Here is a 17,336-nt window from a genome sequence, read left to right as displayed (position 1 = left end):
TTCAGGTTCTAAACTAGTAACAACCAACACGGTTTTGAAATAAATATCTTATAAGACGTGTCACGGTACTTGTCTATCCCAAATTCTTGTATTTGGTTTTGATGTTATATTTGTTATTCTCGTGGGATTTTGTCTGATGCTTGGTCCGTTTCTGTGTGTGTTACATTTTAGTGTTGTGTCGTTGTTCTCTTCTTATATTTAATGCGTTTCCCTCGGTTTTAGTTTGTTACCCCGATTTTGTTTTTTGTCCATGGATTTATGAGTTTTGAATAGCGGTATACGATTGTTGCCTTTATTTAACCAGAAAATAAATACTTACCATTCTTTTGGATTACATCTTTGATCATTGGATCAACTTGTCGTTTTCTGGCTATAAGTGTTGTATGTTGATTTCTCCTTAATGTACCCCGTTTCCGAATATTATGTGGTAAAACTTCAAAATGAATTTCATGATTGCTAGTTGACATCATTCCACACTAAATTGATAAATCATATTTTTTACTATTCATGCATATGCAACATAGAAAATTAAGATAAGAGTTCATATATGATTGGTATTGACTATTTTGTAATTGTGTTTTATGATTACACATGTATACCATATGATTTAACTAAAAGTGACCGTACTTCGATCTATAAAGGTAACAGTAGTCATAAATCGATTGAGATAATAATGATTTTATTTTTTCATATTGTGACTTGGATGGAGAAATGTCTCTTTGGCACTCATACCACATCTTCATATATCTATTTATTTAACATCATACTAGTAACTAAGACGTTGTTACCTGTTCGCTATTACACACAGTCACCAGAGATGGTTACGACACAATAGTAGTGATCAAGAACGAGTGATACTATGTGTGTGCATTGCGTTTGTAGCGTGTGTTTGGAATGACCGTCATGAGATGCACTAGAATCAAAACCGTTTATTTATACTAGATAGATCATACTATCACAGTATGGTGACAAATCAGTTCACCTCCTTTCATTCTTAACTATAAAGATCTCTATATTTTATTTAGTTAATAACATTTCTCTATTACAACAAATGCGGAAATAATTTAAAAATTCTACAGAGTAAATGTTATTTATTTGTAACCATATTTTCAAGCTCATAAATTCCCTTCTATGATAAATATTTGCACATTTGAAAAACCTGATTTTATACCAATTCTTTGCAAAATGATGCCGAGACTGTTCCATCATGAGAATGAATATTTCCAATCAGAAAACAATCCGGATTATATCCATTCCATTTCGTTTCTTTGTCATCATTTATTATGGAAACTTTAGCTGAAGGGTGGAGCACCGACTTGGTATGTTGAAGAGTCATTTTGTAAGATTCTCCAAAAGCATCAATTGCAATATCAAATGAATCTGTAGAGTTTAACGACCATCTTCGTCTGTGGATTGATGAAGCATCGAGACTGCAAATAAAATAACTCATTATGAATTGACACGTCATGCTTCACTTTGACAATGGCCTATGATAACATGTAAGACGGTTTCTATTATTGTCTATATCACAGTCAATTATGTATCTTTCTTTCACTGCAAGCATTGTTTGTTAATACTTCATTAGTATTATTTATCTTCAGATTGTGCTATTGACCGTTTATAAATTTGTAAACTATTAAGAAAGTAATATTTCAATACCCTAGGCAAAGTTGACCTTTTATAGGTCATATAGCGTATCATGATATTCGATTCTAATACATTTTATTTCTTTTAGCGTTTCTGATAAAGTTAAATGCAGTAGATCGCTTACGACGCATAAAATATATTAAATGTTAATTTCATTTGTTGTTGAAATGCAATACAATTATTACAGTCGTAAACACGTTTTCTATTGTATAATTGTTTTAGTCGCATGCGCTATGTTTCTGCTGTTATTTCAGAAACCAAGACTAAATTTAGAGTCTACTAGAGCATCCACTCGTAAATACTCATGTGCTTTTCACATATTGCAATAGTCAGAAAACTATTATGCGGACTTATCTCTACACATTTTAAATGTTTAAATTATCTTTGAGACAATGAACAGCAATCGATGCGCTACTCCTAGCTTTGAATTGAGTTTTATCAAGTATTTACAATGTGTATGATTATTTATTGTAATTAGTTCATACACAATATCTTAATTTGATTTATTTATATTGAAAATATTGATATTTTGATAATAAGATTGTAATAATTAAAAAAAAAAAGATCCTACCTCTGCTGATGTGAACGTGTTACCTCTTGAACTGATGTCAACTCGAACTCATTGAAGCCATCTAAAAAAATTAAACAGATCTACATATCCCTAATAAATGTTTGAAAGATTGAAGAGTTATTTCAATGAGAAACACGCTAATTGTTTTACTTGTTTAACTTTTTGTATTTTGTTATGTTCACGATAAACACAAAAACTTTATATGATAAACTGACATCGCTGTCCAATACTGTACCTATGATAAAATCCAAAGCATTTTTAATAACAAGAGTCTCACATGTGAGTGTATCACTCACCTGATGAAAAAATGCCAGTTAGCATATGGGATTTAGTTCAAACATATTTGATTTGCTCAAATAGCAATTTGAAAAGACACAAGTCCGACAGACTTATGAAGATAACTCTGTTAAAAATATTTCTTAAAACAATATATAGGAGCATGCATACCATTTGTTTTAATTGGACAGAAAATTTAAAAGGAGAACAAAAAAAAAGGTCCTGATAACGGAATGAGTGTGGTCATGTTTAACTATGAAAGCAATGAGTAATCGCTCCGACCCCATAAAGAATCAAAATGGAAAACAGAATGAAAACAGGGAATGTGTCAAAGAGAAAACAACCCGACATACGAATGACATCAATTGATCTTCACGCAGGAAATGTGTGCAGGAGGCAATTTTATAGAAATATTTATTTTTATTCTAAGTATGTGGAAAACTTATCGATGTTAATCTACTGTACAGTTATTTAGGAGAACGCCAAGATTTCTAACACTTAACTTGTAATGTTTGAATGTAAAAAAGTGTAAAAAAAAATACTGAGTATAACAAAATCATGAATTCAAAACGGGGAAGTTTGTAATATACATTTAAAGAAAGAAAGAAAAAACCAAACCGGCGAACAAAGTAAAATAACAAAAAAATGAGATCCAAGGAAAACTTAAAAACGAAAGTCCTTTATCAAATGGCAAAATCAAAGGCTTAAAACATCAAACAAACGGGTCATATTCCTAACATGAAAGAGTCAATGTTTTATGCAAAAAAATGTTGATTAATCTTGGTTGTATAGCAGCTTAACTTCTCACTTGTAAGGTAGGCGTATATAACGTCATTATATTGACAACATAGCCGTCAAAATTGTGTTATTCTTAATCACTATAAAACCAAATAAGTATAAGCCTACAAAGAAAAACAAAAGATACTTTCTAGCAAAGTTAAAAGACAAGAATACAGAGAAAATGATCATAGTGCAATAACACAATGGCGTTATGAATAAATACAAGCCACGCTAAAAAGATATTCCCATTATTTGGGGATAAGCATAGGTATGTTCGTGCGACCGTCCTTCTATAAGCCTTTAGTACTTCATCATTCATATAATTGACAAGGCAGTGTCAGTCTGACCAGTCTACATTTTTCTTAGTTGATTTTACCTATGTTATATGCTATTCAGCTGAATGTGCAGATTTTTGTTTGATAAAATTGTATGAATTGAATGCTATATATGTTTTAATTGATATTTTACATTGCATCATTGTTATCATATTCTAAGACATGCAGTTGCACTTTCTAGTCTGCACTAGTAATGACGTAGCTTACCACTCCCCACTTAAATAATTTTATTACCATCACGAAGGTTTCTAGACTTGATGAATTCTTTTATGTGACTGTGTTCTAACAATGATTTTGCCTGCAATGAAAAATAAAGTTATTCTTTAAAAATGGAATTTATAATTCACATAATAGTGTACAGTTTCGCCTTGCAGTCCTTCCTTCGACTTGTTTTTGGTTTTACATATTACTGTTATTGGGTTTGAATGATCTATTCGTTTGATGTTTTTGAGCTTTTGATTTTTCCATTTGCTTAGGGACTTTTTGTATGTGCCAGTCAGGAGCTTGTATTTCTGTGGTTATTGTTTGAAGCGGTATATAATATTTGTTTTACCTTCATCGTGTGTACAAATACTAGACCGTTAATTGACACATTTGAAATGTTTTCATTTGTCATTTTGATGCCTTTATAGCTTACTATATGGTATAGGTGTTGTCATTGATGAGGGCCGCATGGTAACTTATAGTTTTTTACTTCGCTGTTATCACAGTATTTTTGTTATTTTACTTATTAACATCACAATCGGTTTATCATTTGTTTAATCTTTGTACAACCATTTTCGCAATAGTACTATCAACGGGAAGTTAAAATAACCCAACACCAACGGATTGAACTCATCTTAACAAAATTCTTTGAATTTAAGTTGTTCTAGAATGATTCTATTAAATGCGAAATAAGCTGGAGACACAAAAAAAATAATTATGATAGTAATTACCTGATCAGGAATACGACAGACAATTCAATAATCTAAGGTTGTACCCATAAATATTTAAATTGTGAAAACACTTTTATAATAGCAGGAGTAACGATTATAGTAATCACAGAGATATGTCTCGCCTTTTTGTAATTTTGATAATAAAAACTATTTAAAGTCAATATACCATGACTGAGGGGGCATAGCCAAATAATTTCTATAGCAATGAGAGGATGTAATGCTAATACATCTGCATACCAATTATTATTGACATACCAAAAATGGATCCTTATAAACTGACCTTATCACAAACTAATACATGTAAAGTAAGCAAACCATTCAAAGTCAATAGACCATGACTGAGGGGGCATAGCCAAATAATCTCCATGGCAATGATATGTGGCAATGCTAATACATCTGCATACCAATTATCATTGACCTACCACTAATGGTTCCCCATAAACTGACATAATCACACAAACTAATATATGTAAAGTAATCAAAAACATTCAAAGTCAATAGACCATGACTGGGGAGGCAGAGTCAAATAATCTCCATGGAAATGCAATGTGGCAATGGTAATACAACTGCATACCAACTATCATTGACCTACCACTTGTGGTTCCCCATAAAACTGACCTAATCACAAACTAATACATTCTTGACGCCATCGCCGTCGTCGCCGCCGATGCCAAAAAACAACAAACCTATGTCTCGCCTTTTGACTCCGTCAAGGCGAGACAGTAAAATGATGATAATTATCACGAAACCCTTATCAAGCAGTTTTATTGGATAATATTAAAAAAAGCGCTCATATTTTTATCAAGCTAATCTATTCTCAGGTTTATTCTTACAAAATAAAACAAACTCATAAGCTGTCAACGATCTAACAGTTCACAACTGGAACCCAATATATCTTTTATACTTCATTTCTTTTTGAAAGGTACATACATTTGGAAAGAGACAAGATACCAAAGGGACAATCAAAATATATATTACATTTAAAATGCTAGATCATTCCTTAATTAAACTTTGGTTACGCACCAATGTATTGTTTAATAAGGCAGATGCAACTGAAACCTTTAATTATTTTACTTGATTGATCTAAATTAGTACTCATTAGACTATTAACGTTTACAACCATCTTTCACCGTCTAGCACCACGAAAATGATAATATCGCTGTTGTTAGATTTTTATGTAACAGACCGAAGGAAATAAAAAACAATTTAATCAATATTGACAGTTTGAACAATTTTGCATAATTAAATTTTATTTCAATAACAGACATTTAACCTATTTCGAAGGAAAACAATTCTTCTGTAGACAAATCGTGTTTGGATTACTATTTAATAAATCTGATACATATGATTGTTTTTATTCTTTTTCATTAAATAGTAAATTTAGAAGAACATTGGTAACTACGTCCAAAGAAACCATTCGAAATTACAATTTAATATATAAATAGAAAAAAAAAGGGGTAATTTTGGGCGAAACATTGTACCCTGAATCGTAGGAAAAAACTTAACGAATACGAACATCTGACAAAAAGTCTTAAATTTTGCCTGATTACAAGCTCAATGGTCTTTTTATAGGCAAATTTATTTAAGACAAATAAGCTGTTTTAACAAACATTTTATTGTTATACTATAATTGTGCTAATATGTCTCGAGTCAAAATATCGTAGTAAGAATACAAAGTTAAAAAACTATTTGTATTAAATTAAACAAAATTTCGTCAACCTGAAAATGCATTTTAATTGCTTTTTAAAAGGGGGTTGCACCATGTACTTAATATATATAGCAATATAATATTTCGAACAGAAAGTAATCAAAAGTTAGCGTGCAATAAATTCTAATATTGCACTAGTGCAATAAATCTTCAAAATTCATGACGTCATAAACGACAAAATCTAAGTTTAAACCAATTTTTATTTACAAATATTATATTGCTATACAATAAAAGGGTTATTGCATGAATATTGGGGAATATTGTCCCTCGTAGAACATATATCGCACTCGCAAGCTCGTGCAATATAAAATTCTACTCGGGACAATATTCTTCAATATTCATTCAATAACCCTATAATATCATTCCACTATACTGGACACACTTCTTGAAAACCACATGATCATAATGATCTACTTTATCTAAGCCGGAAAATTATATCCAATTTGCTACATCTGAAGTCTGTATTCATACAAATTAAGTTCGTATTATGAAATATCAGACATCAACTTTGAAGATCATATAGGTGTCACTGCGGGTATGGTACACATGTAGAAACACTGATGACAATACACAGATATATCGTTACATAAGACAATTGTTCAAATACGCATATTCTCTCTTAATATGTGTATCAATTATACGTCTTTTTGTGATAAATATAATCGTGAATACAGATTTGATCTTTTTATAATTGTAAAGAATATTGTATTCATGAAATGATTCAATCAAAATAAACTTATAACAATTAATATATCAAACGTTGCATTAGTTCAAATATATTCTATGAAATAAAACAAACACAATTCTTCAAATATATTGTATTTGTAAACATTTATACACTCTGTCACCATTATTAGATGAGAGACTAGCTTTTAATAACTGAAAATTATCTCAAAACTGAACCTTTTCTATTTAGTTGTAATATGTTGTTCTTATGTTGTAATGTATCACACTTGTCCTAGGTAAGGGAGAAGATTCGAAGTCAGTAATCATGCCATTTGGTCTCTGGCGGAGAGTTGTCTCATTTCGTACCATGACTATAAACCATTTCGTACCATATTGAGAAAAAGGATCTATCATTTCGTACCATAAGAAACAATTTCGTACCATATGGAAAAAAGATCTTCAATTTTGTACCATATGGAAAAATGCTTTTCCGTTTCGTACAATTTGAAAAAAAATGCTGTATCTTTTTTTTTACCATACGAAAATTAAACTTTACAATATCATGGAGAAAATCTTTAAAAAATCAAAGCGTAACAATAGTATAGTAATTCATAATGCACTAAAATAAAGTAAATGCTTCTTCCTTATCAATTGTTAAAATTTGACAGAAAAAAAACCAGGATATCATTTTTGGACGTTATAACATCTACAAGTTTGGAAAATATCTTTTGTAACTATGTTTTTAAGATAAAATACTATGAAAGTTTTCGTTTTTATTTTAATCTTGTATTTTTAAAATTCATTGAACAACAAGTATAATTTAAAAATTAAAAAAAAATCACACAAAACGGTACGAAGTGCTAAACATAACAATCTTTCATACGGTACGAAATTTTATACATTGTAATCTTCCACATGGTACGAAATGGTATACAATATAATCTCACATATAGTACGATATGGTAAACATTACTATCTCCCATATGGTACGAAATGGTTTACATTATAGTTTTCTATATGGTACAAAATGGTATACATAATGATCTTCCATATGGTACGAAATGGTAATGGTACAACATGGTAATCGTGCGAAATGGTAAAGGTACGAAATGGTAATGGTACAACATGGTAATCGTACGAAATGGTTATTTAACGAAATGACTATGATTCTGGGCAACCATCTACATCTTATTATGTTGGTAAGATAATACATAAGAAATTTGTTTGCAAATTGGTGAATTTCTCATGGATTACATATCAATTTTGATAGTTTGGCTAATTATTTTGAAGCAATGTATGTCTAGCTAATGATTCACTTGAAAAATAGAATGAGTAAAAAGATATATAGATAGAAAGTAAATAAATTGATAAATAAATTTTAAAAAGAAATAAAGAAAGAACGAAAGAAAGAAAAAAAGACAAAAAGAAAAAGATAAAGATTTAAAGAAAAAAAGACAAAAAGAAAAAGATAAAGATTTAAAGAAAAATTTTCTTGAAAAAGATGACACTATCTTTTTGAAATATTTTCTGTCTTCTCATAAGATTTTATAACCGATTTTGAATGTGATAGAGCAGAATATAATAAATGCGAGACAAATCTTACCACGATTTCGCTGTAGACACATAAAATTAAAACTAGAGTAATGGTCAGTCGTTGTTCTGAAGCCATTCTTTTGCACTGTCCTCTGATTTTGACAATAAGACAGAAATACCGTATTCCATGAGTTTTATACCATGTGGCTTTCACGTCAATGCTTCTAGTCTAGTCAATTATTGCTTCTTTCAGATCGGTTTCACATGAAAATCATGAAATGAAACTGAAAAGAGATGCGGAATTTATTTATCACAACTTATTAACAATATCTTTATCATAAAAAGTAAAATCACTAAATTACTGAACTCTGAGGAATACTACCATTTAACTAAAAGATTGTTTTTGCGATATATCTTTGAAAACCCATGGTCATAATCGATTCATCTTATTCTGAAATATTTGACAACACGATCTTTAAATATGTTTTGTTGTAAAATACACAAATCTAAATTAAATATGAATAAATTTTTGTAACCAAACAAGTCTATATACACTTTAGATGACTTTCGAATATGTAGAGTAATATTATTATGAATATAGTGTTAAGAATTACATTTCTAAGATAAATGTTCCTCAATGTACTAAATTCTTACTAGTTACATGTTTGCAATTTAAATTGATATTTTATAGTGTGTCTTTTAATGCTGCAACTGTACTTTTGTCAAACAAAGAAAAAGAAACGTTATAACTGAATAACAAAAACTCATTAAAAAATAATTCTTCAAATATAATATATAAATAGTTATCAAAGGTACCAGGCTAATAAGTAGAACTTCGATATCATTCCAGAGGGTTAAATACCTAAATGCATTCTTCATTTTAGCTTACGATGTCTTTCCACCATGATTGCATTATCAATATACAAATTATCACAGAACCAAATTCCACCAACTTATCACGGGCAATACAATAATTATCCACTCTTTACAGTTAAATTTCAAATTTGAAAATTAAGTTGTCTCGAATGGATATCGTTTCCCACTAGATGCAGTTGTAAAATCTATATCCGAAATAATTCCTGGTTTACCTATGTTGTGTCCCAATGTCTAACAATGTCTAAATAACGCCAGTTGAAACAATGATTGGTAGGATTTAAGGAAAGTCCGGTCTTCGTCGATTAGATACTCTAAGCTATATTATTTACATTCAAGCTAGTAAAAAAAGTGTTAACAATTGTATGATCACTACATCAGAACGTATGATTTTGACAGTGGTAGCTAGTATTACTAAGCCCCTAGATTCTCCCTTAAGATTAAAACATTCTGTGGAGATACATTCTATGATAAACAAATCTTTCTATTTGTTATTTTCTTCAAACCAGACAAAATGTGTCCCAAACAAAGTGTTTTCTGTAATGCATGTTTCACTAGACAAAATAATCAAGAAATGTTTCAATTGGGAAAAGAATAGCTAAATTAAAGGCCCAACTATGAATTCGACCCCAACACACACTAGGTACATACTTTGATATTTCCACAAGCAAACTTGGGTTATATGACGTATATCAATACGCACACTTTAAATGTATTTTCATATAAGACCCCCATCTCGTTTTGTCAATTCGCATTTAAACGATTTCTAGACCATTTGTTATCAATATAACGGAAATGTATGCTACTCTCATACAAGTGACGGATTTAAGTAGCTATAAAACCAGGTTTAACCTACAGTTTTCTACATAATGAAATGAATATACAGGCATATGCTAGTCGCTTCCCATTTGTTTCATGTGTTTGAGCTTTTTATTTTGCCATTCGATTATGGACTTTCTGTTTAGCACTTTCCTTGGTATTTCTATTTTAGTTTTCGCAATTGCGTTTACCTAAATGAATGAAAAGAAATCTATTTCTGTCCAGTTAAGCCCATGAGTGTGTTATTAGTTTGGATGTCAAGTTATTTAAGTTAACTCTTAAGTGAAAACAGGTCTTAATATTTGGTTATAAAAAATATATTTTTACTGTTATTGGAAAAATAAAAAATCATGAACTCACTTTGCATTTCACAAAATATTTTTCATACCTCCATTTGTATACTGCAAGCATAACAATCATAAAAATATATTTGATATGTATAAAAAGACACTTTTAAAGATATTCATATTATTTGGGACGAGAAACAAAATACAATGTAACGATTACTTATTGTATCGTATTGCACTTAAGGGGGGCTTAAAATGATTGATATCGACAGATACTTTAAAACACTTAAAAGTAAATGTGTATCAAGATAAATAAAGTCAAAATAGGAAAATTGGTCAATTATTTCAATCTTCCTTTTTAATAAATACGTCAAAAAAGTTATTATGTCTGAAATGAATTTAGGAATTAGAACTTTGAAACCCTTTATACGTGAGTTACCAGATTTGCATCAAGATAAATTAAATGCTGGACACTAAGAGGTAAAAATCTATTATCAGAAGAATATACAAGCAAATAATATGAAAAAATAAATACATCAAATTAAAAAAAAATGAAAAAGCAGTAATGCCTAATTGGACCCAAAATAGTATGATTTTCATCAATAGTCTCATTGACGAAAACAGTCGAATATGAAATACCGTGAAAGCCAAAAAAAAAAAAAAAAAAAACAACCCACAACTTCATAGACAAAGTATCAATACAAAAAAAGAAGCAAAAAACAAAAAGCTGGTAAGATATCCTTATGTACTGGTTTCAGAAGCTACACAAAACACCTCACAAATATAGATTTATTTCGTCTTCAAGCCATTGTTCCACTACTAAATTGTCTATTCTTCTTACCAGCACACTTGGTACAATTAAAAATCTGATAATAAATTGTTCAAATAAGGCCTTCGAAAATGGTGGAATTAATTACTTTTGGAGTGTCAAGAACTCGTTGGAAGTACTTGATAAATTGCATGCTTATATTGGTGATTTTGGATCTGTTCAAAGTTTTGATTTTTCTACCCTGTATACCACATTGCCTCACATTCTCATTAAGAAAAAATTCACACACCTAATTAAATGGGCATTTAAAAAGTCAGAATGTGAATATATATGTTCAAACTCTTTTAGGTCATTTTTTAGTAGCAAAAAACAAAAAAACTATGTCAATTGGACATGCTTTGATACTATATATGCCCTTGAATTTTACTAGATAACATTTTTGTTCGCTTTGGGAATTCCGTTTATCGTCAGATTATCGGAATTCCAATGGGGACTAACTGTGCACCACTTATTGCGGACCTGTTTTTGTATTGCTATGAGTTACAATTTATGACAAAAATAAGCAAAGACCCATCGAAACAACATCTGATACTAGTAAACAAATTTAATAATACTTTTAGCTATTTGGATGATATTTTGGCTCTCAATAATGACGACTTCAGTATGTATATTAAAGAAATTTATCCTGCTGAACTTACTTTAAATAAAGCTAATACTAACAATGACCACTGTCCTTTCCTCGATCTTAATATCTATATCACTAACGGAAAGCTGAATATTAAAATTTATGATAAAAGAGATGAATTTTCATTTCCTATCGTTAATTATCCATTTTTAGATGGTGACGTTCCCTCGTCACCATCTTACGGTGTTTATATATCTCAACTTGTACGATTTGCTTGTGTATGTAACAATGTTTTAGATTTTAACGAGAGATATTTATGTATACTGAAAAATAATTACACCAAGGTTTTCGATAACACAAACTAGTCAAAACATTTACTAAATTTTATCATCGGTATAAGGACATCATTCGTAAATATAGCTCAACATGCAGACTTCTTATACGTTCAGGTATTTCACATCCAATTTTTTATGGAAATATTCTTATAAAGCACAAAGGTGTCAGTATTCACCTCAAAAACTAACAAAACCTTTGAATAGACTTATTAAGAAGGGATATAGTTACGATACTGTTGTCAGGTCATTAAAGATTGCATATTTTGGCGTTAATATTGTTTCACTTATAGGGTCTTTGCATCGGAACTAAACACATTTATTCAAAAACCAGTTGTTGGCATGACACATGTTATGTTCTTCTCATATATGTTATGATGGTATGCTACTAAACCCCTAACGGGAAGGATTGTGCCTGATGTTCATATGATGAAATCATAATCTTTCAGTCAGTTTAATTGAAGTCTGGATCTGACATGTCAGTTAACTGCTAGTAGTTTGTTGTTATTTATGTAGTATTGTCATTTTGTTTATTTTCTTTGGTTACATCTTCTGACATCAGACTCGGACATCTCTTGGACTGAATTTTAATGTGCGTATTGTTATGCGTTTACTTTTCTACATTGGCTAGAGGTTTAGGGGGAGGGTTGAGATCTCACAAACATGTTTAACCCCGCCGCATTTTTGCGACTTTCCCAAGTAAGGAGCCTCTGGTCTTTGTTAGTCTTGTATTATTTTAATTTTAGTTTCTTGTGTACAATTTGGCAATTAGTATGGCGTTCATTATCACTGAACTAGTATATATTTGTTTAGGAGTCAGCTGAAGGACGCCTCCGGGTGCGGGAATTTCTCGCTACATTAAAGACCTGTTGGTGACCTTCTGCTGTTGTTTTTTTCTATGGTCGGGTTGTAGTCTCTTTGGCACATTCCCCATTTCCATTCTCAATTTTATTAATAGTAATAAAATCTTGAAAATAAACTGTTTAACAAATTTTTATAGAAAAAAAAAAACACACATATCAGAACAAAGAACGAAAGTTTTCAAACGTATACCATATTTTCAAAAACGAATTCTTATCATACTTTGAGGTAAACAGATTCACAAAAAAAAGGAAAATTATTCTAATCCGGAAAAAAAAATGACTTTTAGAATAACTAATCGAAAAATTCAGATAGAGAAAAATATTCAACGAGTGACCGAACAACACATTACTTCACGAATGCGCGTAGCGCATGAGTTAATTATCAGTGTTGTTTGGTCACGAGTTGAATATTTTTCGATATTTGAATTCTTTAATTAGTTATTCTTTTTATTACATTGGCAGATGGCTTTTTTTTAACAAAATTAATGTAAAACATGTAAGGAATTATATCTTTTTTCTACGCATTCTACGCATTCACAATTTGTTTTGATCTGCCGTTACCGACGTCTCGACAACGCCTATTGTTGTATGACGTGAGAGAGTGAAATAACCACGTTTATTTCACATGTGAAATTATCGGTTTTTATTTAACTGGGAAATCAATGTAATTTATTGCAACCAATGTAATAATTAATGTTTTTAAGGATATCATAGTACATATAATATATATAGTTGTGTTATACAATATATATGAAGCAATTGATTTGTAACTGATGTATCTATAAAAAAAAAGAGACGACATTTGTTAATTAAAATTTGACGCATCACCATTCGTTAATAAAACCCTTTAATAACATTTATTTTTACAACTTTGATTACATGAAGAAAGAAAATTATATTTAAAAAAGATATACTACCTTACCTTTGGGTTCGAATCCAAAATAATGAAGATCAACATAAACAATATATCTTTGAATCATGCCAGCTAATTGTTATTTTTTTAAACGAGTTAAGTATGGTTTATGTAAAAGCCTGAACAGTATAAGGATGGGAAAGCAAAGGTCATTCCGGAACAAAATACGTCTTACCAAGTTAATTGATTTGGAGTTATATGATATGTATGTAATATAAACTATGTACGAAACGAACAATTATAAAGTAAGTGTTATCTTTATGACATCATTTTAAAATACATTAATATACCAGGGTACTTTGTTTGTAATGCTGTAACATAATGGTAGTGGTAACATCTTTATATGTTTAAATGGTATAGATATATAAGAAGGGAACTGAGGGATTCTCTAGCAATGATGAACAAAACATAAGTAGTGGTATAGATAAGTAAGATGTATGATGAGTTATACCTAAGCAGAAATGGTAGATACATAAAAGTATGATGAGAGATACACTAGAAGTAGTATAGATATGTGATATTGAAAATAAGATTTTCCTTAGCAGTGGTATAGAATATCAGATTGCAGATACTAATTTCCTCAGAAATTTTATGATATAAAAGTTTTTTTCAGTGAGCATTCAGTTAAATCGAATATGTCTTCCTTTTCAATTGAATACACGTGGAAATGAATTTACACTATTTTATCACCAATAGAGTATTTTTTAAATTTTATTTCCCTTACCAGTCAAAGGTTTACCACCTTTTCCGATCAGATCAGACAATGTTTGCAAGAGGTCTGTTTTGCGACGATACAAAACGAGTAAGAACAAGATAACATCAACATTAATGACCATGTAAACTCTGACTGCAATACCAGGGGGTTGGTTTGGTTAATATTTTGTTTCCCACATTGATGAAAAAAAAAATTCTGTTCAAGCTGAGAACAAAAAACAAAAATTCTGACTCCCAATGCCTTACAGTGTTAAATTTTGAACAAAATAATGAGTATTTAGTGAGATATTTTGTTAGAGACAAGAAAAAAGAAAGATAACGATGTATCCATTGATATTAGAACAAAATGCTATTGTCATGATTCAGTTTTAATTGGAATAGTCCATTAATATGTTATTGCTACCTACAATGGCTGTGTAATGTACATTTTGCAATGCTGTTTGCAATTTGATACAAAATCGCTGTATGCTATTTGATACAAAATGGATGTCATTGTTCACAAATCATTATTTAATGAAATGCAATAACAAGAATTTCACACTGAAAGATATATCACGTAGCATAATATCTTGTTTGGTATAGCATAAGTCTACAATTAAGCTATTTATAGTATTATCCTGGTTTGATCAATAAAGATGTAGTCCTTTTGTATTTATAAATTATTTATTCATTATTGTTGTTTCTTTGTAAATTATAAAAGATGAATGAATGATTGGATTTGATGCATGTATATGTACTTAGTACATAAAAATTCTGAATATATTTATCTATGATAATATAAAACTATATTTCAATGTTTTTCAAGGATGGTATAACAAAGGTACAATGACTCAACAAGTTTGATAAAAAAACATCTTTATTTTAAAACAAAAATCCAGTAAAATACAATATTTTGTGGAAATATACCCGTACAATAAAAAACAGAACTCGAACCTAACAAAATTAAGATACACTTATTTGGACGGAAATAATATATCTTTTATGGAAATGCCTTTATATATGTTCATTTGAGATATTGTAATTGTCCAAATTTTATATGCAAATAAGTCTTTTTAAGAATAGACTTACAAATAACATTGTCAACCAAAATTCAAATATTAATGTTATGTACATGAAAATACTTTTGTGCACAGGAACATTTAGTCTTTTTGATTATTAGAACAATTCTTGAAAAATCAACTTTTTCGGAACATCAGTGCGACCTGAAAGTAAAAAAAAAATAATTTCTAAAAATAACTATTATTATCGGGGGGAGGGGGGGATTTTGGAAGGAACAATAGATATCAGAATTACGAAGAAGAAAGAAAACACAAGCTTTATGTTAACAATGACAAAATGTTGGGTCTGAATTGATGACAGATATGTTGGCACCAGAAAAGTGGTCTGCTCTTTGAATTGTCTCCTTTTACCTATCATGTTATTTTCATTTAGTTATAATTAACAAGTTTTTTCAGTGTCGACAATAAATTTCAACCGACTAAACAATCTTTAAAGGGGCACTAGCTGTCAAATTCATAATCACCGATTTGACGAAAATTCTCATATTTGATTTATAACCATGTAAAACATTTCATTAAATGATTAAAATTCTAAAATAAATGATTTAAAGGGCATGGGCTCGATAATATGTAGCTTCGATTCGTGTGTGTTTTAGTCTTGATGCCATCTAAGTCTAACAGTCGAATTGACCTCCGAAAGTCTTTGATGGTGATATAAACAAAAATGAACAAAAATATAGATAGAAATACAAATCGAACACGAGGAATTTGATTTCTTTCGACTGTTTAATTTCATATTATAGATTAAAGTCATATGCAACTTCAAATTGAAAAAAAAAGTTATGCATATGATTTTATAACTAAATAGCTGGTTTTTATAATTAAATTATGTAAATATATTTTTTCTCAAGAAAATTCTCTAATTTGTTCATATTTAGAAAAAAGTTTACTGTTTTTTACTTGCTTTCTTTCAGTAAACAATTCGTCAACATGTTTTCCGTATGTAGTGAACTCAGCGTATTTTTTTTTAACCTTACTCGTAAAAATTCAGTGATTGCAATACGCATGGATATGTCGTTGAAATAAATTATTATAATAGTATTGTACATTAAACACGTTAAATATATATTCTTCTTTGTTGATTGTTTACAAAGGTAACAATCGATTAACTATGGCTTCAGAACACGACAATTAATTAGCTGCCATATTTTCACATCATAACAGACCGAGAGAATTATATTTACGATTATACTACATGGATGCGTACAAACATGATCAAAATCGAGCATTGAAGACTAAGTTAATAATATATACATGCACTGGTTCAAAAAATTGGATAAACATTAGTTTTCACCAATCACTCATATGACTTTAAGACTATATGTTAATCATTGATTTTACATGTATAAGAATGATTTTTTTGTGGATCGACTCAGTCAATCAAATGATTTACCTTTGTTTCACTTTAAACACAATTCTGACATTCTTTTTCTTCAAATAACCGAACACACACACTGCATGTGTAATCCATCTCTACGTGAAGGGTTAAATTGAAGTTCACATGAAAACGGATTCAATGAGATCCATTTATTCACTTGCAAGTGAATAATTCATGATCAATGTTTCTTAGCTTAATTCGACCAAATAGAACCATACTGGTTGCTAAAAGTGAATTATTATTTTCCTTTTTGA

General features: G+C 29.9%; 1 protein-coding gene across 1 annotated transcript; it reads right to left on the bottom strand.

Annotated features, from left to right (window-relative positions):
• Positions 1-1,165: 1,165 nt before the first annotated feature.
• Positions 1,166-14,098, bottom strand: LOC143069858 (uncharacterized). Its single transcript, XM_076244663.1, has 5 exons — positions 13,942-14,098; positions 8,522-8,735; positions 3,844-3,907; positions 2,219-2,279; positions 1,166-1,430 (listed from the first exon to the last, which is right to left on the bottom strand). Exons 2-5 carry the CDS (start codon positions 8,585-8,587, stop codon positions 1,166-1,168), a joined length of 456 nt encoding a protein of 151 aa, XP_076100778.1. The 5' UTR covers positions 8,588-8,735; positions 13,942-14,098.
• Between the last annotated feature and the right edge of the window lie 3,238 nt (positions 14,099-17,336).

Source organism: Mytilus galloprovincialis, chromosome 3, assembly GCF_965363235.1.
Source record: "Mytilus galloprovincialis chromosome 3, xbMytGall1.hap1.1, whole genome shotgun sequence".
NCBI lineage: Eukaryota > Metazoa > Mollusca > Bivalvia > Mytilida > Mytilidae > Mytilus > Mytilus galloprovincialis.
The sequence above is the reverse complement of the archived record's forward strand: the minus strand, read 5'-3'. Positions and strand labels throughout refer to the sequence as shown.